This window comes from Mycteria americana, chromosome 2 (assembly GCF_035582795.1).
Source record: "Mycteria americana isolate JAX WOST 10 ecotype Jacksonville Zoo and Gardens chromosome 2, USCA_MyAme_1.0, whole genome shotgun sequence".
Lineage (NCBI taxonomy): Eukaryota > Metazoa > Chordata > Aves > Ciconiiformes > Ciconiidae > Mycteria > Mycteria americana.
Genome location: NC_134366.1, coordinates 68,999,841 through 69,025,900, shown reverse-complemented (window position 1 = coordinate 69,025,900; position 26,060 = coordinate 68,999,841). Strand labels below are relative to the sequence as shown.

Below are 26,060 nucleotides of genomic sequence, written 5' to 3'. Positions count from 1 at the left end.
GGTGACTGCCAAATACTACGTCTTTGTCCCAGACACATGGACTCAACATTCACATTTAAGGGAATTAAGTTTACTTTAACAGTCTAATCTTTGTATAGTGTTTGCCTCTTAACTATTACTTATTATTCTTTAATACGTATACTGATCTCTCCCCTGCCTCATCTTTCTACTTTACTTAAAAGCACTTGATAATAGAACTTCACATAAACCTTCTGGGCAACAACAACAAAAAACCCAACCTACCTTTTCACTACTTTACTGACTCCCTCAAAAAAACTCCAGTAGTCGAGGCAGGAATTTATGAAAAAACAATGTAAAAGGAATTATTTTGTAAAGGCTGTGGGGACTTTTCCATAACATGCTACATTTATTCTATTCCTTATTCCAATATCTATCTCATTAAGCTGTAGTTCCCCTGACTTGCTCTGGCACAGCTCTCAAAAATATAGCACCACTTTCACTGCCTTCCAGCCCATGCACTACAAAAGCTATTACATGCCAATAGTGTCACAACATTGGCATTTCCAAATAGTCTCAAGTCCTCGCCTATGCCACTTTGCCTGTCTGTGCTTTTTCCCTTTATATTCGCAAGTTACAGCAATAGCACCTACACAGTCTCTTCACTACAGAATTAAGGAACAGCTGGTGAACAAGTTTTACTCTTTTCCCTGTGTCCTCCACTCTGCCCCCTCCAGGACACTTCTCCCCACATTAAGTCCCAGAACAAAGCTCTTGTAAACACGGACACCAGTCTCAGCACAAAGTATTATCTTGGTTGTAAAACAGACAGAAATAGATCTCAGTCCCTCAAGCAGATGACTGACTACATCCTGACAGATTTCCTACCACCCTCCATAGCATCGCTATACTTACTGGTATCGTGACATAGAAACCGCATACTATCATAAGACTCAAAAGATAGCTATTGTCCATTAGGGCTCTAGAATTACTTCTATGATCCAGAAAAGAACTGTTGATGAATTCATCCACAACTACTGTTCTTATCCAATATATCTCCTTCTATCCATATCCTCTAGCTTTCATTTCTCTGTTTCTCTACAGTTTATAATTGGTCCCCCATTGCTTCAAGTCCTACAGCCTGGCTAGGTCCCCCTCCTCCAACAATGCTTAATACAAGGCCAGCAGAAGGAGCACTGTGACCACGTTATTTTTGCTAAAGTTTTTACAAAGCATTCATTACAAGGCACATTCCCAAGTTAAAATAAAAATAAGGTTGCTTGATATTTGTCTTGCTAAGACCATACTTCTATTGACTTCCTTGCCTATTGACAGCTGGTAGCTATACTCATTAGCTAAATAAGTACTCCCTTCAGGGTACTTCCAATCCCTTTAGAAAGGATTCCTCTTCAAAAAGTGAGGTGGGGAATTTCAAGTATTGTTTTGCGTTCATACAGAGTGTAATGTCACTGGAGTTACTACTTCAATGGGTATCATTGGACTAATCAAAACATCAAAAGGGTAGCCAAACAAATAATGTGAATCAGTATTCACAATTCTGAGGCTACAGAATATAGTTTTGTCTTACCAGTTCTGGAGGTAAATATCAGCATCTCAGCACTGTACATTAAGTATTTTAAATTGTAGGTAGGAGAACAGTGAAGTCTTCATTTATATGCTTGTATTTCTAAACAAACAGTTACTTGGCTTTGCTCCAATAGGAAAAAGCTCAGAGCACAATGTATCTAACAAACAAGTCTTGTCAAATGCACCTAACAGACTTCAAATGGAAAAGCACAAAATTTAGGTTTCCTATTCTACAAGTCCTTTTTCAGTGTTTCCAACCAATATTCTACTTATTTTAAAGCTTTCTAATGCTAGTCTTCAAAATAGCCTGTCACTACCAGACTCTATAGAAGTCTGTTTCTTTAATACAGTTGTGTCTCTTCATATTTTGTGAATGTTTGGTACCACATTTTTATACTATTTGACATGATCAGCATTACCTATTTTAGCTCTATTTGAAAGAGAATCAACACTGAAAAAGTGAGCACAAAAATGTACTGACAAGTACTCTCTCATCTGCAGCTTATTGACTAATCCTACAATTATGAACAACTTTGAAAAACCTCCTTTTCAGCATTGCTGTCAACAAAGTCATATTGCCTATAAATTAAAAAACACCACCTTTGGGAGTATGCTTATTTAATATGCTTAGAAATACAGTGAGCCTTCCAAACATGTAACTCAAGTTGAGATGTATTACACCATCCAGTAGAAAGAACTAGTTTTAGGACCTCAACACACAGTCAACCACCATGGTGAGGTTAATGAAATAAGCTACATTCCAATCTTTAGCTCACCCCTTCTTCAAAAGGAGGGATTAATTAGAAAACCAGAACTAAAAAAAGACAGGATTTACACTTTTCACAAATGCTGTAAATATCACCTCTGGTACATCAAGTGGAATGGAGCAAATAGAAAAAACTATTTCAGTTGCTTCCACTGAGGTAACGTGCAATATAGAAATAGGTACTTCATTCCACTATTAAGTCTCAAGCCATTTACAGCTTCATGTTTTAACCCTATTCCCTTGAATTCTATGAGGAAGCTTAAGATAATCAAATCACAATCATTTAGGTTGGAAAAGACCTTTAAGATCAGAGTCCAGCCATTAACCCAACACTGCCAAGTCCACCACTAAACCATGTCCCTAAGCACCTCACCTACACATCTTTTAAATACCTCCAGGGATGGTGACTCAATCACTTCCCTGGGCAGCCTGTTCCAATGCTTGACAAGCAAATCACCTTTTCCTCAGGCTTCTTTGAAACTGTGTCAACTCAAACTCTTCTCAGATGTGGAGGCAAGTTAAACATTGGAAGTTATAAAAAATGATAATTTCCAATGTAGTTTTAGACATTTGTCTACGCTGCACGTCTTCTGGAATCCAATTAAAGCACTCCGTAAATCTGTTCTTACTGTTCCTTGATTTCTGAAAGTAATTCAAGTTAGGAGGGTTTACAGGCAAAAATCTTAAATCTGGACTAGATTAGTAGTCCATCTGAGCCAGTATTTCATCTTGGACCACCACTGGTATTAAAAGATCCATAAGAAAGGCAATACAAAACAAAACAAAGAAATCTTATATGAGCTTGATTATGGTATAATGTTTCCTCTGTCTTAGGACACACACACAGAGAACACCCACCTGTTGATGTGACACTCGATTCCACCCAACACAAGATGATCAAAGCCTAAGCTCTAGAAATAAATCTAGTTCTAGTCCATCCCCCCCCCCCCCCCCCCAATATATGCTTTTAAAATTATTACTATTTTTAACCTGCTATGGAATGTTCACATACCATAGCACAACTCTGTGCTTACTGATGGACCAGTAGACAAACTAAAGCCATAACTAATGTACCTTTCCTAGAAGCCTGTCTGGTATTTTCTGCGTTGACAGGACATGCAAAAATTCCTACTCTTGACTTCCACAGATACTCAAGCACTGTGATGGGTGTAGCTATATTTACATGGAAATTAGCTGCAACAAGTTACGTTTTCTTTTTTACATTAGACATACAGCTGCAAGCAGAGAAGGTAGGAGACATGTCTCAAGTTTGGGAGGTAACAGTCAGAGTGTCCATGGAGATGATCACAATGTGCACTCCCATACACCCCAGCCCCCCAACTGCCAATGCAGTGTAACCCACACAAGTTATCACAAACCAAGTTGTGCTAGCCTCAAGAGTTGTGCTAGCCTCAAGTTTAGGCCTGCCAATGTCATCAGATGATTTCTCATTAACATTTCCACACACCAAACAAAACTTGCATCAGAAATATGTCTGCATATCACAGTTCAAAGTGTTGGTCAGAGGCAAAAGACAGCACTTCATTCAAATTCATATTTCTCAGAAGCTTCAGAGCAGTGATACTCAAACGCTGACAGGTAGAATACTTTAAGGTACGTTACCAGTTAAAAATTTCTAAGTTGATCCAAACTGGTCCATTTTATACAGTGTAAGACAGAACCCAACAGTATAGCTTAAACAGGCAGAAGCCACCTTTGCCACCAAAGAGGTGGCCCTCTCCCCCTTACTACTCACTCATTTGTGTCCCTCTATCTGTGTGAGGAACAGTATAACAGAACTATTTATTAAAATGCAACAGTGGCATGTACTTAATGCTCAGTTGGGAGAGGGTTGTTTTGCTTTTGTTTTTATTCTTGCTGCTACATTTAATCCAGATGAGTTTGTACGTTCACTACAAAAATGCTTGTGCTGTCACAAGAGACATGATCAGCGTAGGAATGAGCAATCAGTGTACGCAAAACCACTTCCTTAGCACTGATGCCAATATTACCAAATCATGGAACTATAATGGTTGGTTTTCCCCCTTTTCCACCCCTCCAAATCAAAAGAGGTAAAGTATGAAAAAATGTGTTACAGGCATTTTGTCTTGGGGAAAGTGGCAGAGCAGGGCTTGTGGTAGAAGAACGAAATGATCATTTAAGTGATCCTAAATTTGCACTAGGATGCCTGTTCAAGAGATTAAGGACAAAAATATTAGACCATCTAATCTGATTTCCTGTCTTTCCACAGGTTGCAGAATTTCATTTCTGCATTAGGCTCTATAACTTTGAAAAAACATACTGAGATTTGACCAGCGTACCTCTTAACATTTTCAGAACTGAAATAAGAAAAAAGCCCATCAATTTATCTTTATAAAGATTAAGGGTTTTTTAATTACTGGAAAAATCTCAAATTGTTCCTTATTTCTATTTAAATTTGGCTCTTTTCAAATTTCTAGCTGTAACATCCTAGTACACCTTCCAAATTTAACCACTCCCACTTAGTATTTTCTATCTGTGAAGGTAACTATACTTATCAAATCATCTCAAGCTTCCTTTTGAAAAACTGAAACAGTTAAGTTCATAAAACATTTTCCTAACCTTCAATCATTTCTGTGGTAACATTCTCTCCAGTTTTTAAGTTATGCAAAAAAAAAAAATCAAACTTTAAAAATCAAATACAGCCTTCTAACTCCAGTCTCAATCATGCTATTTACAGACGTATAATCATCACCTCTCTACTCCAAGGATCAGGCTAGCCCTCTTTACCACAGCATTAAACCAAGCTCATGCTATTCTATTCCAGTCTGACCTCTAAATCCTTTCCAGATTCACTGCATCCTCGCTGTCCCACACTATGTCTGTCATTAGCATTCACATTCAAGAAATGTTCCTATTTGCCTTTGTATTCAAACACATTTTGTCCAAAAAAGCAAGCATCTATGTCTCCTGACACGCTGTAAGAGTTTAATATCTATCTGAAACATAAAAGCAGATTCTTTTTATAGGGAAAAAGAATACAGGGGGTGTTCAAAGAAGTGAGAATGATCTAAAACTTTTGAACCACATGGCCTCAAACAAGATAGCTTGGCTATGATAAGGTATAGCTGTTCTCTAAACAAGGACATGTAAAACTAAGAAGTTTTGCTTCCCACTAGAAATTTCTAACTTTATATGCTGCTGCCTAAAGCAGAATGCAGCTGAAGAATAATACTTCACAGAAAAGTCCTAACCTTTCATAGTTTCTAAAGGGCAACTCTTAATCACAGTCCATGTACCTTGAAGTAGGTTCTGGTTAGCCAGATACAGGTGAAAAAAGTTTTTAATAAAAACTATGGTAACATTTTCATTAAGTTATTTGGTCACACTAAGAACAATCCGCTACAAACTGAGAATATGAAGATAAGATCCTGTTTGCACAAGGGTAAACAAGCATTTACTGTTAATGTAATAAACTTTTTAAGGTAAAAATACATAACGTTTAAAAGTCACTAAAACTGATGTGTAGAAGCGTCACGTCCAAGAAAGCTGCCTGTGGTGAAAACAGTACGTCTATCTTCTCTATCATGCATATTTACTTCCTATATGTCCACATTTTTGATTAGCAGGCAACTAAAGAGAACTTCAACAATCTTAAAAATTTAATTTCTTACCACTTCTAATAAAAATATACAGAAGTATTCTTTAAAACTCTAACAAACTCAAGTTTTCAAAAGCCACTACCTTGCTTTAATTCAAATTATGAAAAGGCATCAATAACCTTGTTTGAACATATCTTGCCTCTGAATTTTTGCATGGGTTTAAGGATTCAGTGCAATCTGCTTCAAAGTTGCAGGTTATTGGTTTTTTTAGTAAAGAAATGTCTAAGTATATTTACTATATCACCAATTTCTTGCATTATTTTTATCAATGACTAGCAGAATTTATGTAAGTTATCTTGAAAAGCAGAACAAGGTGTACTTAAGCTCCTTGTAAACCCCTTTACATAATGGAGGATCCTAGTACTACATCCATCACTTACCTTATCAACATCAGTAAATTTTAGTTTTCCTTTACTTAGGCTACCATTACAATCAAGCAAAGCCTACTTCTAACAAAAACACGCTGCAAAAAGCTCTTTATAAACTCTTTATAATATAGCTGGAAGTACAGAACCTGCTATTTCTGTAAAAGAGTCATTAGAACCATGGTATTGTCTTTTAAAGAGACTCACTTGGATTTGGCCCACTTTCTTCATAATCTTGTTCACTCATGATTAAGGACAATCAAGTCATTCCCCTCTGATGATTCTTCACGTATCAAGAATTCAAACAGGAAACTGACAGTTGCTTCCTCCCAGCTTTGTGTAAGACCTCAAATCCTGTTTCTTACTAGTATTGGATTAATCCTGAAACAAGTCATTAAGGCTTCATGCAGTGTGAAGCATGCACATGACACAGCCAAACTACATGACAGTCACAGAACTCTCTAAACAGAATTAAGCTGGGGGATTTCCATCAGCAATAAATACCATGCTTAGTGAAATGGGCAGGATCAAGTTATTAAAACATCCCACATCTTCACCTAATAATAAATACTAAATACCTAGTTAAACCTAATAATAAATAATAAAGAGTTTTCTTTCCATCAAATAAATTCACTTTAAAAATACTTCCACTAAACAGATCAGTATACGTTAGCAACAAGTAGTATTAACCTATTCCAAAGATCTAGCTACTATTAAAAAAGCCAATTTTATGCATCAAGTATATTAGCAGATCTTAAGCAAGTTAACTGTAAGTAGAGTTGCTAAACATTGATTTTATGTAGAAAGAGCTTGCATTAGTTGTATTTAAGATGTAGCAGATAAACACTTTATAATTTTAGTAATTTTGCAAGCACTTTTTTTAAAAACAAGTATTTTGAAATTATAAAGGGCTCTTTAAGACTGGCTGCATAATTTGTTAATTCTCTTTCGAATTAGATACATCACCTAGTTTATGCATTAATCTATTTCACACATTCTATACCAGCCTTAAACAACTTCATACAAACTGTTTCAGTTCTATTAAAAGGATGCTATTGCTTAGAACAGACTAGTTCCTGTGGTCAAATCTTTGAATCGCATCCAAAATCTACTTTTCTCTGTGATTCTAACACCTATGCCACAAGCATGGTCAACTGTGGAAAGGCTGAAAGGGTTGAAGGCTCCTTCCAAGCCCATTTCCCAAAGTTCTTCCCTCTTAGAACCAGCTCTGGTGCTTACTAGGCTCCTAAAAGAGCTGCTTTAACTCACTGATGGCTGCAAAACACCTGCCTCCTGTACGTCCCCATTTTTATTTTTTAATCCCCCCCCCCCCCCCCCCCGGGACTGCTTCTTGTTCCTCACTAGCTAAATAAAGCAGCTTGTGCAAGTCCTCAGCAGGTGTTCCACAAAGCAAGAAAGGCCAGTAGAGGGATAGAGACAGGACTGTTCACTAACCAATGGCAGCAAGCTATCAGGTTGTTTATCTTTATGTCCTGGTAAGTTTCTATCAGGACAGTTCTACAGGTAACAAAGAGGAAGTTTTGACATGTTTTCAAGGATGTTCTAAACTTTCCTTTCTGAAGCTAGAAGAAAAGTATGCAAGCTTCCCATTCTTCAAGATTGGAATTAATCTGCTAAAAGGTTTTATTCTCTTCAAAAAGTAAGCTTGTAGGAAGATGATTTTAATTTTAAAAAGTTTCAAACTTGTGCCCCTTGTCAGGAGGCAAGAAACAGAACAAGTTTTTCATTTCTTCTTCCAGAAAGAGAGAGGATTTTTTTTTTTCCAGAAGATACACGAGTTTAAAAAAAATCAATTTTTGCAAAGCAGTTACCACTCAACATCTCACCTCCCAAAGGCTCCCAGAATGATTTCCTAAACAGGTTGAATCCTGCTTATTTTTGGTTGCTATGAGTTAGCTAAAGGATACAGCTAATTAAGGTACTTAATTAAGAATGCTAGCTGTTGAAATCAGGAAGCAGATAAGTACCATCCAATTGACACAGACATTAAGCCATGCTTTCCTATAGCTGTGATTCAAGAGCAAAGTTATTCAGAGACCATCTTTTAAGTTTGTATACTGCTAACTGCTCATGAATCCATTTCTGAAGATTACCATCAGACCTTTAAAAATAAGCAGGTAACACTTTTGATGCCCTAAAACTCAAGGACAGCACTTTTTAGGGTTGAAAAGCTTCCAAAGAAACAGTTATACCTCTTGTAAGGCAGGGTCAGGGCAGCATAGCAAGAACCTAGTGTTGCACAACCTGGTGCATCAAAACTTCATCCAATTTTGCAACTACTTGAAAATTTGCATATGAAATCAGAGATACTGCAGTTTTCATAGACTTCATGTGGTGGGTTGATCTTGGCTAGCTGCCAGGTGCCCACCAAGCAACTCTATCACTCCCCCTCCTCAACAGGGCAGGGGGAGAAAATAAGATTAAAAAGCTTGCAGGTTGAGAAAAGGACAGGGAGATCACTCAGCAATTACCACCATGGGCAAAACAGACTTGACTTGGGGAAAAATTTAATTTATTGCCAATAAGACCAAATCTAGAAACACCTGCCCTCCACCCCTCCCTTCTTCCCAGGCTCAACTTCACTCCCAACTTCTCTACCTCCTCCCCCCGAGCAGCGCAGGGGGTTGAGGAATGGGGGTTGTGGTCAGTTCATTACATGCTATCTCTGCCACTCCTTCCTCCTCATGCTCTTCCCCTGCTCCAGTGTGGGGTTCCACCCTCGGGAGACAGTCCTTCATGACCTTCTCCAATATGGGTCCTTCCCATGGGCTGAGTTCTTCAAGAACTGCTCCAGCATGGGTCCTTTCCATGGGGTAACCAGCCCTTCAGGAACAGACTGCTCCAGCATGGGTCTCCTCATGGGGTCACAGGTCCTGCCAGAAAACCTGCTCCTGCATAGGTTCTCTCCACAGGCAACAGTTCCTGCCAGGAGCCTGCTCCAGTGTGGGCTCTTCATAGGTCACATCCATCTGCTCTGGCATGGGGTCTTCCACAAGCTGCAGGGTGGATATCTGCTCCATGGGCTGCAGGGGGCCAACCTGCCTCACTATAGTCTTCACCACAAGCTGCAGTGGAATCTCTGCTCCAGCACCTGGAGCACTTCCTCCCCCTCCTTCTTCTCTGCCCTTGGTGTCTGCATAGCTGTTTCTCTCATGTACTGTCACTCCTCTCTTAGCTGCTGTTGCACAGCTTTTTTTACCCTTTCTTACCAACATCAGTGATGGATTCAGCTTTGGCCAGTGGTAGGTTCATCTTGGAGCTAGCCCATCTTGGAGCCAGCCGGAACTGGCTCTGTCTGACATGGGGGAGGCTTCTGGCATCTTCTCACAGAAGCCACCCCTGCAGCCCCCTCACCACCAAAACCTTGCCACATAAACCAAATGCAGTTCACCATGTATTTTTCTTTCAGCAGGGAAGGAAACAATGTTCACAGCCACTGCCAAGAGTGATGACACCTTCTCCACTGAATTTGTCTTTGCTGTCACCACTGTGTCAAAGGTGTAAAGAGCCAAGGAAAACACATTCCAAACCTGAAGTACTCTTATTAGCTTGGGGTAGGGGAAGGTAAATAGAAACCTGACAGGATAAGCTACACTATTAGCAGAATTAAAATTCTGCTACCTACTGTCTGGACAGTTCACAAAGCCATAGCATACAAATAATTGCAATTATACAAGTTACAGTATGTACCAGAAATGCTCCTTGTTCAACTGGTACATTGAACCAAGTAGGAAAAGAAATACTGATTATGCAAAAAATACCACATAAGCCACAAAAGGATTGTGTAGGGAAAAAAATGGTAGGAGAATCCATTTAAATTGGTAGGAGAATTCATTTAAAACGAGCAACAAATTTTGTTAAGGGGGGGAACACTCAAGCTTTAATATTTCTACTCAGATTCAGAAAATAAGTTCCCTGTGATAACATTCTATAGTTCATTAGTCTAGAGAACAAATAAAAATAGTGCTAATTGTTTCATTCTCCATGCTTTAGTATCTATTTTTATGTAAAGCAACAACATAGTTCAAAGATGCAGGAAAAATTAATCAGGTCAGTGCTGCCAAAAGGGGTGGTTTTCTGCGTTGGGGTGGGGGTGGAACCACACTGTTGTTCTGCAATGAGCTGATTCAAGGAAATAAAGCCTCTTAAAACAACTTCTTAAAAAAAACTTCTTCTGTCATAGCTAGTTTCCTGCCGATTTGGCTCCCTACAAAGTAGTTCACAAGCAGTAGCACTGGAGAGAATAGAAATACTTTTTGTCCCAGCAGCAGCTGGAAAGATCTGCTCTGCAGTAACAAACTATATCCCTTACCAAAGGCAGCCTTTACAATGCTTACCTGTGAGCTTTTACACAATAACAGTCATCTTAAATATGAGATAACAAGACATTACAAGCAAAGTTCTGTCATGGAAAACAGTAAAAGACAGTTATACCAGAAGACCTTTACTAACCATATTCTGATGGCTGCAAAAATATTATCACCGAAAGAAAAATCAGCAATAAGAGATTAAAAAAATCTCAGTAATATTTTCATTACAGGACCAGAGAACTTCAAATTATGGGGGCTGATATCACCATATTTGATGTTACTTTCTTCTGGAATATTCTACTTTAAAGTTGTTTTATGACTAGAATTATTTACATTTAGCTCTTAGGCAATCAGTACAGTAAGAGAATGTTAGCATTTCATTCACATGAAGTTAACACAGTGGAGTAAAAATAATAATTTGCTGTCCAGTTCAAGCATTAAGATCCTCTCCTTCACAAAAAAGGTCAAAACTGCAACAGTCTAAAAGAAATGTTTAAAGTGACCACTTACTCCATGGTGAAGTTATTTAGTTTATTATCCTTAACTCTGCCTCCTTTATTTGTCCCAGTTTCCCTTCCGGTTATCAATAGCTAACAGAAACACTTATATTTACAATGATACATGTATCACAGAATCGTATAGGTTGGAAAAGACCTTTAAGATCGAGTCCAACTGTTAACCTAGCACTGCCAAGACCACCACGATACCATGTCCCTAAGCACCTCATCCAAACGTCCTTTAAATACTTCCAGGGATGGCGACTCAACCACTTCACTGGGCAGCCTGTTCCAGTGCTTGATAACCCTTTCAGTGAAGTAAAATTTCCTAATATCCAGTCTAAACCTCCCCTGGAATATAGGTTTAATATAGCTCCCCTGTAGCTATATTAAACCATGAAAGGATCAATAAGAGCACCTTGGCAGAGTTGGGCATACATCAGGAGTTGACCTGGACAGCCAACGCCCCGCAGAGCAAAGAAAATCCCTGTGTGTAACTCCCATGCCTGTGATCAAATGTCAGGTATGCATTTATCTGCAACAGAAATAATATTTTCCATTCCAGCATTGTATCATACAATATGACATTGGGGTGGCGGGGGAGGACAACTAATGTGGCTTCTGTAAAAGGAGATTCTGTCTCACATGCCTATAAGAATTTTTTTAAAGAATCAACAAGCACATGGATAATGGAAACCTAATTTATACAGTCTGCCAAGATCTCCAAAAGACTTTTGATGAAGTCCTTCTCTGAATATACTTAAGGAAATAAAGCAGCCACAGAATAAAAAAAAGAATATATTAGATAAGCCACAGGCAAATAACCGAGTAAGAAAATAGAAGACAAACATGGTCTAGTCTTAGAGATGGAGATGGTCATTGAAGTTCTGCTGGGACACATGCTGTTCCACAAATTAATAAAAAACAGCAACAAAAATAAAAAACATGGGGGGACCAGAAATGTGACAGTTTGAAATTATTTCAAGTTATTTAGGATAGTCAAGGCACAGGACAACTGTGGAGAGCTGCAGATCTCCAAGACTAAATGAATGTTAAACCAACAGGCAAAAGTTAATGTAGAAATTTAAGAGTAGATATATCCATACACAACTAAACCAGTTGGGCTCCAATTGATTGTTACGTCTCATGAATGAGACACTTTGGTTATGATTCTTCCATAAAAACACCAGTTCAATAATCACTTTTCAAACCACAGCCTGAACATTGGGAATGAAAAGGAAAAAAGTCCGTATTAGACAAAGGTATGAAAAAAAACCAACCCAAACCCCACTGTTTGTTCACAACTTGATTATCATGCGCAATTCTGGAACTTCCCCCATTTCAAAATGAACACAAGTGGAAAAAGTAGAACAATAAGTATGGAATAGCTTCCACGTAAAGAATGACTAAATAAGAGTCTTCAGTTTGGAAAAAAGGTCATAGGGTTAAGATGGGACGAGGTTTATAAAAATCCTGAGTGATCTGGAGAGGGACCTGATGAGTATTAACATGATTTGATGCCTTTAATCTGATGACTGGATCAGAAAACAAACAAACAATAGGTAATTTGTCTTTGAGCAGCAGATCTTACTGCCACAGTTTCTGAGGTACTGAAAACATATGTTAATTCCTGACTGCACAAGAGAATGGAAGAGAAATTCACTGAGTGTATTTAGAATACAAACAAATTTAGAACTTAATCTAAACTCACCAAAAAATGAGAAATTAATCCAGTTCCATAGAAGGCTCATCTTTTTCTGGCCCACAAGCTGTCAGAGCCTGTAACAGCATGTGGAAAACAGTTTCATATTTGCCAACCCACGCTCCCATGCATATCCCTAGACCTGAGCCTTTAGTCAGTACTGGAAACACTGTGCACACTACTGGCTAAGCACATGAACAGGGCAGAGAGGGATAACTAACCTTTGGAAATTAAAAAAAAAATACATTAGTTTGCATTTTTTCAGGATACAGAAAACTGGACAAACTGCAATGGGACGAAGGGGAACATGTAATACTTTTTTTCTGTACAGTAAATTCTGAACTACAGACTGGTTCTGCGTTTGAGCAGAAGCTCACTGAAAATATACTAGACATCTCAGTGAGATTAGCCTGTCTTCCCTCCATTGCATACATATATATACACACACACACCTGCCGCAACTATTTCCTGGTTTTCCAGGAATTCACATTTTACAGAAATTCACAGCATTTGTGCTTTTATGTGATGACTTCTTGGCAGATGACCAGGTTTGTCATTGATATTCTTTGTATTTGAGGGTCTTCAATTTAAAAAGATTTTGTAGGAGTAGTTCTCATATTGGTTTCTAAAAAAGACACCGCTGTGGCTAAGTAAATAATACTATGGGACGCTAAAAATACTAGTTATGCTTTGAAACACCTGACATGCAGAGCTGCTAATGAAAACAGAGATTTGATCAACTTTACAAAGTTTTGACAGGTCTATCTAATAGACAGTCACTACTGATACATGTGAAGAAAACAAAAAACCCTACACAAATCAAAGCCAGAATTTCTCATAAAACTTCATCCATTACAGCTTACAACAAACTCATGTTTCCTTCTCTTCTTGAACCAGTTACTATTTCCTGACTACCCTTCCCTTGTAGTGTATTATCAACACATTAAAAGACACAGGCACATATGCTTTCTGCTACTTCACGCATAGTTGAGTCAGCAGGCTCTGACCCTCAACTGTATTGTTCAATCCAAGCATTAATTTCCACTCTGTGTCCCTACTCTTCCGAAGTACTACTTTGGCCAGTGCTATAATCCAGCCAAATAGCCACTCACCCAAGTCTTCCTCTCCTTCACACGTGTGAGGGTGTCACATAACCAGAAAATACAAGGCTATAGAATTTCAGATGATTATGAACGATTGAAGAGCATAGAGTAAGAGCATCCCAGCTTACTCCACTATCACAGATGAGCATCCCATAAGAATGTGTAAAACAGGATAAACACACAGAATAGTTTTATAAGTGCCTTGCTAATAAGATACCAGAACTACTTTACTGGTGATCTAATCTAATGGCTAAACATTATACAGCCTGCTTCCCTCCAAAGAACAGTGTTGTGGGTTTGGTGGATGTTTTTTGTTGGTTTTGTTTGTTTGCTTGGTGTTTAGTTTGGGTTTTGTTGGTTGGTCGGGGTTTTCTTTGGGGGGGGGGGGGGGGGGGCGGTTGGTTGGTTTTGTTTTGGGGTTTGTTTTTAAAAAAAAAAAAAAACAAAAAAAAAAACCACACAAGGTACTAGTGCAGTCAAGGAAATTCCAGAACAACTACTTGGCTTTTAAGCCAGACAATTCAACCAAAACTGATAAAATTCTAGATTCCTGAACAACTGGAATAAAATTATATGCTGAGCTCTATAGGCTAAGGGTGAGCCAAAGGGGAAGCTCCTATTCTCCTTTTTTTACTTCCAGCTCTGCTCTCAGCTTTACCCCCCCACACAACAACTCCAGCCCTTCTCAGACTTTTTGCAGTACTCACTCACCTCAACTCCAAAACAGGGGAAGCATGTTTTTCCCTCTGCAGCAGTTTAGTTATCTGCCAGTTTAGCACGTTGAACCAGCCCAGTGAAGTGTCTGATGAGCAGCAAGGTCAAGTGCAGGAAAAAGGAAGGGAACCCAGGGATGTGGAGGAGGGCAGGGAAGGAAATGTTTTACTCCCTAGCCTTTTTGTCAAGGCTGGATCAGGGAGAAAGGCAAGCACTCCTTCTCCGAGCAGCAGGCTTTTAGATAACTACAACAGCTTTTAGCTGTACTAATATTTTAGAATTCTTTAAAGTTTTTCAGAAGAATGAGTCAAGGAGAATTATTTGATTACACAGCATTAATTTAACAATTTTATGCATTAAAGGTTTACATACCACAGACATCCATATAATACCTGAGGCAACATTAAGTATGTTGTTCATTTCCCAAACCTCTGTATCCGAGTATAGCATTTAATCTCTTAATGAAGTTGGAGCTCTCTGACTATACCTTGTTTCCAAGTCAATGCCTTCTCTTTTCAGTGTTTTCCTCTCTACTTCCTATTTAACAGGCACATTAACAGGAAAGTCATACATAAATTCATCTGCTCAAGTGATATAGATCCAGAACAGTAGATAATTTAAACGTATTTTGCAGATGTAACTGCTAGTCCACACAAATTCTATTTAATTGCATGAAGAATTTTTTTTTTAAATCACAACCCTAAAGGTTAGAAATAAGCCACTACAAGAGTGCCGGTTCCACTCTTCCCTTCGCCTTCCCAAGATTTCCAAATGTTCCAAGCCTTCCAGAGGCTTCATATATACGCATGGTCTAACAACACCTGTCTAACTATGCCTGTATGTATGTTCAGTATTTTGAAATGCCTTTCTGACTAGCTCTTCTACCATAAGGAAAACTGCCCAAACAGATTAATGTTGTACTGCTGTCTGCATGACATCCAGTACAGGAAACAAACTGTTGCCATGGTTTATACTATTTCGGTTTTTCTATTCCATTTAGTTTGGAAAAACAGTGACAGTTATTAGAACACTTGCTCATTGCTTGAATACACCAAAGGAAAAGCAACTACATGTCATATATATCTTTTATAGGTAGGGTTTGAGGGGAGAAAAGCTCTGGGAGAAAACAACCTGACTTTGTCAGCCTGGTGTTTTACTGGATCATCTTCCTAAAGAGTCTTTATGCAAAAAGAAATTAAAATAATGTAAATACATTAAGTTTGTCAAATATCTGTTTTCATCTCTTTATATTCATCCCACATCACGTAGTATTAGCCTTATTTATCTGTAATTTATACCACAAAAAGGAGAAGCCGCCATTATGAGTAATTGCCTTTTACAAAACCCCATCTTTTCACTTGTGATCATCTAACATCTGAAAAAAAAAAACCCATTAAGAATGAGTATTGATTGTGACACAGTGTCCAAAATAACGTGCGAGATCCAACTAGCTCTCATAGTGCTAGCAGTGATCCAAGCACCATACTTGGTATTGCCGCTGCAACACGCTTCAGAAAGACGAAGTGTTAAGGGCTTCTGAGCCAAAGGAAGAAAGAGTTATTGCTTCCCCAGCAGTGCCTTATCATCCGAGCGAGAAAAGCACTCGTTTCCCCACCACTGGTTGTAAACAAATACTCATCCCGCTGCAGAAGAGGCTGCCCTGACCAGACCCTCACTCGTGATGCCCGAACTCCACCTCAAGCTTGATTCTGCTTCCCCAGGCGGCTTGAGGGGCGAGGCCCAGCAGGAGGCAAGGCTCCTAACATCACGCCAGCAGGTAGCAAACACTTAACCCAAGGCACGGTCGCTGGTGCAAAAGCACATGGCTGGACAAACACCTGGAGCAAGCCAGGTTAAGACTGTGCTCTCCTCCACACCACTCTCCTACCTCTCTCTCTAGTGAGCTCCAGCAGGACTTGGCTTTCAAACAGGGCTTTTACGCCTGCCTGTTGAACAGCCAGCGGCACTGGTCACGCCCGCTCCCCCTTGCAAGCGGGAGGCAGGCAGACTGGCCGCCCCACGCCGCCCCGGGCAGGCGCCGCGCCCGGGCTGCTCCGCTCCCGCGGCGGGAGCCGCCCGGGTGCACTTCCTCCTTTCGGCCAGCGGCGACGGCTTACGGAAACAAAGAGAAACAAGCTCTCAGCCACCCCAGGCGCCGGACTTCCGCCCTCTCCCGAGGCGCACTTCTCCACCTGGACAGGTAGCCCCGGCACCGCCCGCTGCGGAGAGGCGATGCGGCCTCTCCACAGACTACAGGGGCCCTCCGGCGGCGAGCCGGCCCGCCCCACGCAGCGGCCCCGCTCCCCCGCACACAAAGCGCCAGCGCTGCCCTCAGGCGCTGCCCTCCGGCACCTCCCCGCTCACCCCTCTCTCACCGGAGCCCCGGTCCCTCTCGTCGTCTTCTTCCTCCTCCTCCTGCCGCTGCCCATCCCGCTCCGCCGGCCCCCGCTCCTCGCCCTGCGCCTCCACCGGCACCACCGTGAAGCTGGTCGGCATGGCGCAGACGGCCCCGAGTCCCGCTGGCGCCTCCTCCTAGGGCAGCGGGCAGGGTAAGCCCGGCGCTGCCGCCTTCCTCACGTGAGAGCCATTTCCTCACGCAGCAGGGGGCGGCGGCTCGGTGCCGGCCCCCGCCCCCTCCCGCCCCCGCCCCCTCACCGCCTGACTGACGGTGCTGCGGCCGCAGCCCCGAAGTAAGAGGCAGGGGCCCGGGGACGCGGGCGGCGGCCTCCCCGAGGGCGAGGAGGAGGAGGAGAAGGAGGAAAAAGAGGAAGGGGTGCTATGACTAGCTCTGATTCACATGCACGCAACTTCCCAGCTCGGAACCGAGGCAGGTCGGTGGGAGGTTTTGCTCTCCCGCGGAGGGGGGGCGTTGGCGGGGAGAAGCGTCTGCCGTGAGTCGGGCTAGTCCCATTCGGGAAACAGCCCGGAAGGGTGTGCGCCTGTGTCTTAATGTGTGAGACGCCCTGGGTGGTTTTATTGGGTTTCAGCTATGGCTGTTGGGCACAAAAAATGCTTCCTCTCTTTCTCCAACCTTGCCTTGCAGATACCCTTGCAGCACTAGGACCACCAGGCTGCTGCTCCTCAGATCCCAGCAGACAGAAACTGGCTTCCAAAGGAAACCAGAGCCAGGCTGTAGGGCCCTGATCCTCCAGGTCTCTAAAGGGACGGCAGCATCCAGAAGGCCCAAGCAGGATCTTTGCGGGTCACCTTTTGGACAAGTGGAGGAGAAAGTCCACTTTGTCCCTTGGAACTACCAGGAGATGATGATGGTTCCCAGAAATCTGCTCTCCTACACAGCAGCCATGGGTTGCAGGGGACAGCTGAAGGCCCTGTGGTTCAGGTTGGAGTCAGCATGTAAGCTCTGACCTGAAGGGAAGCAGAGTCAATGAATGAGTGGTGGGCAGTGTATCAAATTATATATTAATGATGTAGCACTAGTGATGAGCTGTAGCTCTTGGTTGCCTTAAACTTCCTTCCCAGAGGAGGTTGTAGCATCTCCCCTCCAAAAGCAGAGACAACAGACTTCGAAGCCAAGGGCCTTTTTCTTGTCTCCTGCTATTCTACCTACCCAGCAAAGTGCTAGAATAGAGCAGAAAGACTCTATTCACATCAGTCTGTATCTATGCCTTTTGGAAGGGAACTCTGGGGGGTTTGTGGGTCCCATATCTCAGTGGGATAGAAGATGTCTGCCTAACACTACAGTCTGTCCCACAGCATAGAGACCTTCAAGGGGGTGGGGAAAGTGATTCTGGCCATCAAAGGTGGCAGTGAAATGGTGGATGTGGAGGTGGTAGGGCAGCAAGAAAAGGGGAGGGAGAGAGGCATGGTAACATTTTGATATCTGTTATGGGCTTCCAGTTCCACCCCCATTCAAACTATGGTGTAACTACAGTAACGAGAATGGTGGCTGCATGAAAAAGGAGTTTCTCTGTTGGGGATGTGTCTCTTCATCCTCCCCCTGCCTTTTTCCAAGCTCAAGAAAGTGACTGGAATGGTATCTTTGCTAGTGATAGCAGATTTCCAATATGTTAATGATGTTACCTGCAGAGGCAAGGATATTTTGGGGCACTTCTAATGTTAAAGCTTATTTTGTCATGGTACAGACTAATATAAAAATTAATGGTACTAAGCAACTAGATACAATGATAAATTAGAATAGTAAATGTAATTTTAAAACATAAACAAAAAATAACAATTCTCTTCAAAACGAGGACTGAAAAGCATGTAATGTATAAGGCATGGGATCATATGAGCATTGAGAAGAAAATTTTAAATAATAGCTGATAATTTTTTAAGTACTGGTGCCTTGAGAAGTCTATTGAAAGAAACTCATGTGCAATAAGGATGAAAACTGTATCATACAGTATCATACTGCATGCACAAAAGGTTGAGTGGGGAGAAATTAGGACTTGAATTTTACTTCAACCTGATATAAACTTTTTGTCTAAAATAGCCAAGAGCCAAAGAAAGAGAAGCTTTGGACCAAAAAACTTTTGAATGATCCTCTTCCAACTCTCTTCTATTTCCTCTGTCATAACCATGGAGAGCCATCTGATGAAAAATAGGTGCAGTCCTGTGGAGCAAGGATGGTAAGTTCATACAGGGTTGTGGGTTGTCCCCCATTACAGGGACACCCTGTAATCTGCGAGCTGTGATTTGTGAGCTTCTTAAAAGTTTTTGCATAATGAGGACCTGGGACTGGGAAAAGTAACTCACTTCTTATGTTGATTTATTGTCATTTCCCGTCAAATAGCATGAGATAAGTAGTGTTGTGATACATGCCATGTTTAACAACAGAATACTCTGATGGTACCCTTGTAGGAATAAGAAATAAAAAAGAGCAAAAGTAGAATAAGACTAAGACATTATCTAGATCTGTGTCTAAAAAGCACAATGCTAGAATCATAACATTACATTAGTGTTTTGCTAAAAAAAAAAAAAAAATTAAAAAAGCAAAAGCTTTCAGTTTGTGACATTCACTGAAAACACAGAACTCCGGACCATCACCATCTTTCTGTTTGGCAAGATGGGAATGCAGCAGCTACACCACCAGTTCAACCAGATATATCCAGATGGACCTTCACAAGGAATTCCTCTTGTTAACAAAAAAGGATTTGGGGGGTGAATATTCTACTGAGTGCTCCCCCCCAAAAATAACCCCACCCAGAACACATGAAGAGGTGTGAAAGTATAATGAAGCTAGTTTGCATACTGAGAATAGAAAAAGGATTAAATTAATGCTAATGATGAATATGTTATGATTTAAAACGAGACATCTGCCTAAGGAAATTAATGATGTTACTAAGACACCAATACCTTAAAAACTTGTATTGTCTTTGATGTTATTGAGATATTAGAAATAAATCACTAGAAATAATAAAAAAATACAATCACTGTCACAGGAAAAAATATAAAATCAGAAATAGCAAAGAAGGAAAGAAAAATGCTTAATACATGCAGATCATAGTCTATGTGACTGACAATAAAAATCTTACTAAAATTACACATTTTCAAGTCATCAGGATTAATGCAGTATGTACATGAAACTGAAAATAAGCTAGCTAGTGACTTCTCCGACTCAGGAATGTTAAATTTTTAGAAATCTTGAAAAATTTGGAAAATTCAAAAAAAGTGAATGATTGTCCTTATTGTCCTTATTGAGTCATCAATACCTAAAAAGAGGAAGAGTGATTCAGGAAAATTGAGCCAACTGGCTCGATAATTTTGTTTTGAGGAAAGATGATCGTGATATATACATTTTGGGGGACAAGATAACATGTCTGAACAGTTAAAGTTGTTCTAGTGTTACAGCCCACATGAAAATAGCCAAGGCATTTGATTTGGTACCAGCTGAAATTTGGTTGGAAATTTTTATGGAATTAACTCCATATACCTTCCATATATTTCAAAACTGCTTCCTGACAGATCTCAAGCTGTTAGCAGAGGCAGAAAGATAGTGAAATGTAAGACAGGGAGCAAGGAAGATTAGGATTTGCTCTGACACTTTTTTCATCAGCCATTTAGATTTGCTAGTAACGTCTGTGGGTGACAATGATTGCAATACTAAGTAATGGGGGGAAATGTTTGTAATCTGAATCGAACAGATAAAGGCATTATAATGCAGCCATAAATACATCTGAGGATCAGGACTGCAAGAAGTGAACATTTATCTTGGGAAATGATAACTCCAAAAAGGAAACAGTGTAACCCACGTTGAGTATGACACTTTTGCAGTCTGACCTTTGCCAGACCTTCCTGACTTTCCAAATATTTCTGTCTCGTACTGTGACCAAAATGCAAGCCAGCTACACTGTGCTTTTTATTTCCTGGGTACAAACAAGTGTTTCCCAGAGTTCTGTGCACCATGCCAAGTGGTACTGTTCTAAGACTTAGTTTGTTGACTACTTGTCTCTCCTCAATGAGAGAAGAGGGGCATCACAACCTGCTATCACCTGATTCCTTACAGTCTGTTATCACTGTCATCTATAACACGGTTCAGGTTAGCACATCACAATGGACTCTAACTTTGTGAGAGCCAGAGAGTTTCCATTGCCCAAGTGCTTATGCCTAGGGCATATCTGCAGAGATGCTGCAGTAGCTTTTCATATCTGTGGTGATCATTAAGACACACCTGAAGCAAAGTGTCAGATTGTGTGTCTATCTTGCCTTCAGAGCATATGGAAATGGAAGCCTATGAAAACCTGATTAAATTAGTCATTGCCAACATAGTCAATGCAAGTAGTGAACTGGCACTTTTTAGGCAGGCTGAACAAGACCACAGTGGTACAATCACACTGTTTTGTGGATTTTTTGTTTTGCTCCAGAAATCCTGTATGACCTCTCCATTATGAAAGAAGTTGGCTACAGTCTTCCAGGGTCAGAGCATGCAGAGCTTCCAGAAGAGCACATACTGGTATGAAGGTGGAATGTTACCAAGATATGGCATCTGGCAGCATGGTTGATTCCTCATTCTTTCTAAACAACAAAATCATTGATAGAGAACATTCTGGAGGATCCTTTCCTGGAATGATTTAGAAAGCTGTATCTACCACAGTATGAAGCATGTTAGGATACCATCACAAAAAACTGGGTATGTATAATTATTGAACAGTATTTGCAAAACTAGTGGCAACTATTTTTGCTTATAAAAGGCTCAGAACACAACTGGATTTAACAACTCCATTCAGAAGGTATATGAATCTCAGCTCATCGAAGGCTGGGGAAATTAGGGGTGTCACATATGGTTACAATGCCAGCATGCTGACTGAGTAATGATATGCCAGAGCATGTGCTGATACCACAATACAGGTTTCTAACAAGACAGATTTGCTTTGTAATCCTTTAATGAGTCTCTTTGCATTAAATGCACATACATATTTTGATTCTACTTGAGTTTTTAGCAGAGCAATGCTGTTGGCTCATGGGCAGGCTTTGCATGACATAATTTTATCTTTCAGTAAACTCCTGTGGCTTCTGTAATAAGAGCAAAACTCAAGAGTTTTATTGGTTTGATAAAGCTTTCCATGGCTGAGCTTTGTAGAAATCCTCAGACTGAGTTGGGCCACTTTATCCTGTCATTAGTTTACATGGTGATGGTTTATGGTGCTTTTTAGTCCATGAGGCTGGGTACACTCCTAAGGTGCTATGACAGACGGCAGCATTTCTTAAATTTGTGGCTTCAGTTTACTGTATGAAAACCTGCATATTGTCTATTTTGTTGAAAAGATCAGATGGATAAGCAGCAAAGCGAAAAGGTGTGTGTTTACCTGGCTTAGCCAATGCAGTGTTTTTCACATGGACCTCTCTGACACTGGAGCCTGGAATAGGGATTCTGCCTTTCTAGACGGTAATGAGAGTGGTCAACAGAGAAAGTTTCCAAAGTGCAAGACACAGCAGGCATACAAGGAGATGCCATTAGCTGAGAAAACACCCAAAAGATAAGGGGATCTGATTATCCCAAGGACCAGCACCAATAGTCAATGATTAGAAGTTATGGAAGAACTAGATGCAGAGAAACCCTGTGATGTGTTTTAACTCCAGGAATGCCATATAAAGTTGCTGAATTGTCCAGCAGGATTGTTGAAAATGCCACACTAGGCAAATTTCTTTTGAAACTTCAGATTAATTTTTTCCAACCAGCAGAGCTGAAATTCCTCTTTTTGGGGAGTGATCTTATTCTAGCTTAGTGTCCTCATTTATGAAGAAACCTAGCAAAGAAGGCTATTGCTTCCATTCTTCTCCATTCTTAGTGATATCTAAAACTTGCTGTCAGGACTCTTGAGTGCACTAACAGACCTTAATTGCACTGACCAGCCTCACCTGAGACACTTTCACCTGCACACCCTCTGCCCTTGGGCCAAGGGGCTCCATTTAAGTTCAGGCCTTCTGTCCCTGTCTGATCTATGTCATAGATGTACTTGCCTCCAGTTCTGTCACAGCTATGCTTCACCGTGGGCTCTGTTGATCTAGAACCTGGCCTGCTTGCCTCACTTGGGTACTGTGGAACCAGTCCCTAGCTAGTGAAGCTCCTGCCCTGCTAGCCTTGTTACTGTGCTTGGCTTCTCTCCTAAAGGGAGTATTCAGTCCTGACTGTTCCTTGATGCTTGTCTGGATGAGGCTGTGAGTAACTTGATCTACCCTTGAAGGTTTCCTTTAGTGTAAGAGGCTGTGCTAAATGACCTCCAGAGGTCCTTTGCAAACTACTTCTTTCTGATTCTGTACAAATGCAACCACTAGCTGACATTAACTAGGCACAAAAGAATTTGCTTTTTAACAAAACAGAAAAATAGAAGGGAACTAGAAGGCTTGGTATATTATCTGTTGCCTTCAGCCTCTACATCTGCTCTCTCTCCCTTCTACTTTTACCTCTCCTTGTCAGTATTGTGTGGTGTGGGGACATCATGAGACCTACCTCCTGTGGTTTTCCATGCCATATAGGAAACGCTAAAGGAATATTAATTGCAACAGGTCCCATCTTTTCTGGTGATAAAACAGAATGAGAGCCATATCCCCTAAGAAAAAGGCCAAGCCTGTGTTATGGTACATATAACAGCACTACTGTCTTAGAGCTCTATGAGCTATCATTTCTGTTCATCCTTGTTGCATTGTTCAGTCTCACTTGCAGAATTAACTTTCCCATCCTTTGCCTCTCTGTGTTTTCTTTAACGATATGTCACAGAACAAACATACTGTCTCCTCAGTCTGTCTCACTGCACTTTTCATACTATTGTTTGTACTTCTATTTATTCTCTAGGTAGCTTTTCTTCTTAAGAGAAGCTAATGCATGCAGTGCATCTTGGAATTTTTCATCTTTTTGCTACAATTCTCTGAAGTTGTTAACAGTTGTTGACTCATGCTCAGCTTGCATGGCTCAGTGGGTTGGGACATTGATGCCTCCTTGGACAGTTAAGCTCCTACAGCCATTAATGTACAAAGGTATAATTTGCTGGTTTTGTTTGGTTTTGTTTAATTTCAGGAATGAAAGGCATAAAGCTATGGTTTTGTGTCTTTTAGCTTGTTTGGCATGCCACTTTGACATGTTTGCAAGCAGCTACAGATAGAGTATTTTTGAGACAGTGCCAAAATTCCTAATGGAAAGTTGGTTTTCTTTGGCCTCTGCATTAAATATTGATCCGTCCACATAGGGCTTGTTCTTTCAAAAGACAGCAGTTCAATTCATTGTAGCACTAGGGTGATTTTGTTCCTTGTCCACTTGATGTAGTGTTTCACGTATACCTTGAGCTGAGAGATTGTGGTATGGAAAAGATGCCAAAACTGCAGAGATGCACCCTTAGAATATGCATAGTAGATTTTTCTGACTGCACAGTATGTGCCAGCTGGAGCTAGTTTTGTTAGTTACAGAAGTGGTGAAATAAACTACTCCTACTGACTAAAAAAACTGCAGTGCAAACCTCTCTGCAGGATGAAGATAGGAACACCAACATGTTCGCTTAATATGCTAGCATACCTTTCACATGCACCCGTTCCTCTTTGTCATTGCTAAACCACTGCACTGGGGGAGGGAAAACTTCACTCATCATGGAAGTATTTAAAGCAATTGTGCCTCATGAACTCATCCTCTGCCAAAATGAATAGCCTCTCCGTCCTCTCAATGGCATCTGCGAGCAGACACAGTGATACTGACCTGCAACATTAGGATTGCAGGTTAATCATTGCCAAGGTTTGAATGAATTGTGAAACAATTTTCATAACGCCCAATAAGTGAGGAAAATGTAGAAGCGTATTAGAAAAATAGGAAGAGTTCTTTAAACAGCAATACCTTATCAAATGAATGGCAGGTAAAAACATTAAGATAATACAATAGAAGTTAATATTACCTTTGCTTTAATACTACTTTGCTTTAACTGTGTTTTATTATTCTGCTGACATAGAGTACTTTGCAGAAAAAAAACCCTGCATAATCCAATTGCATTGCTTTTCTTCTGAAGGGAAACTATGCTCAATTCAACTCTGGGAGTCCCTTCTGCCCAGTGAGAACCCCTCATCACAGAGCAGGAGCACTGTCTGGTTCCCAGATAATGCACTCCCTCAGAAGAGCGAGTTCTCTGCTGGACAGTACTGTGGTTTCAGTAGAAAGGGTAGGGAGTGTCTTCTTGCATACTCATTAAGGATATTATTTTGGGATATGGGAATAGTACAGTTGAATCCCCTCAGGCAATAAATGTTTAGAATCCACCTGGAGGAGTGCTCTAAATAACAGGTTATTGTGCTAAAAGTAGGCACTTCTCCTTCTGTTTTTAATTAACTAACTTTTGACTGTTATAGACCATATTCTTCAATATGTCTGCTGGATGGGCCCCTCAGAGGACATGGGCAAAATTAGGTGTTTCTCTGCTTTGTCTGAATTGCAATGAATCTATGCTAACAGGCTGATTCTTCATGTGTGAAGGTGCTCAAATACCAGCATTAAGGAAATTTTGCAAATTGAAAATCAGATATTGATTGAATCAAGCAAGGCACTTAACAGTGTTAGCAGGAAAGTATGTCTTCTCTATTGCCATCTTGGACACAAGCACCTGAATTCTTCCCATGTGTTGTATTAAAAGCCAAGGAACATGGCCTTAATGTAGTTCATTATTGTTTATAATTGGCTCTTTAAAAGATTGGAGCATTTGTCATAATCAGCTGGTGGCAATTTTCCTTTTCCCTCCATAAATTATGCCAATTTACTTTTTTTTTTAAATAATATCAAGGATTCATCTTAGTTGAACATTATCTTGTAACTTGTCCATCACTATCAACTGAGAATATTTTGCTTACATAGAGACTTCACAGGCGTGGTTAAGGAGTGACACAGTAAATCTATCCATTTTACATCTTCTGTAGATGATAATGACTAGAGGATTAAAAAAAATATATAAATTGCTTCCAAAATG

The 26,060-nt window shown here is 40.5% G+C and overlaps 1 protein-coding gene and 1 long non-coding RNA gene across 3 annotated transcripts in view; one reads left to right on the top strand and one right to left on the bottom strand.

The window, feature by feature from the left end:
• Window positions 1-17,288, bottom strand: part of LOC142405744 (solute carrier family 12 member 7-like) — a 69,309-nt gene extending 52,021 nt beyond the window's left edge. The window contains exon 1 of one of the 2 annotated variants that reach the window (XM_075493702.1): window positions 17,040-17,288. In XM_075493702.1, coding sequence (XP_075349817.1) covers window positions 17,040-17,160 — 121 coding nt within the window. In that variant the 5' untranslated portion in view covers window positions 17,161-17,288. The remainder of the gene's footprint in view (window positions 1-17,039) is intronic. The other variant, XM_075493703.1, reaches the window with a different exon arrangement.
• LOC142405747 (uncharacterized) lies at window positions 16,691-25,860 on the top strand. Its single transcript, XR_012774315.1, has 3 exons — window positions 16,691-16,864; window positions 17,708-18,018; window positions 21,489-25,860. It is a non-coding gene; the product is annotated as an uncharacterized LOC142405747 (long non-coding RNA).
• The last annotated feature ends 200 nt before the right edge of the window (window positions 25,861-26,060 follow it).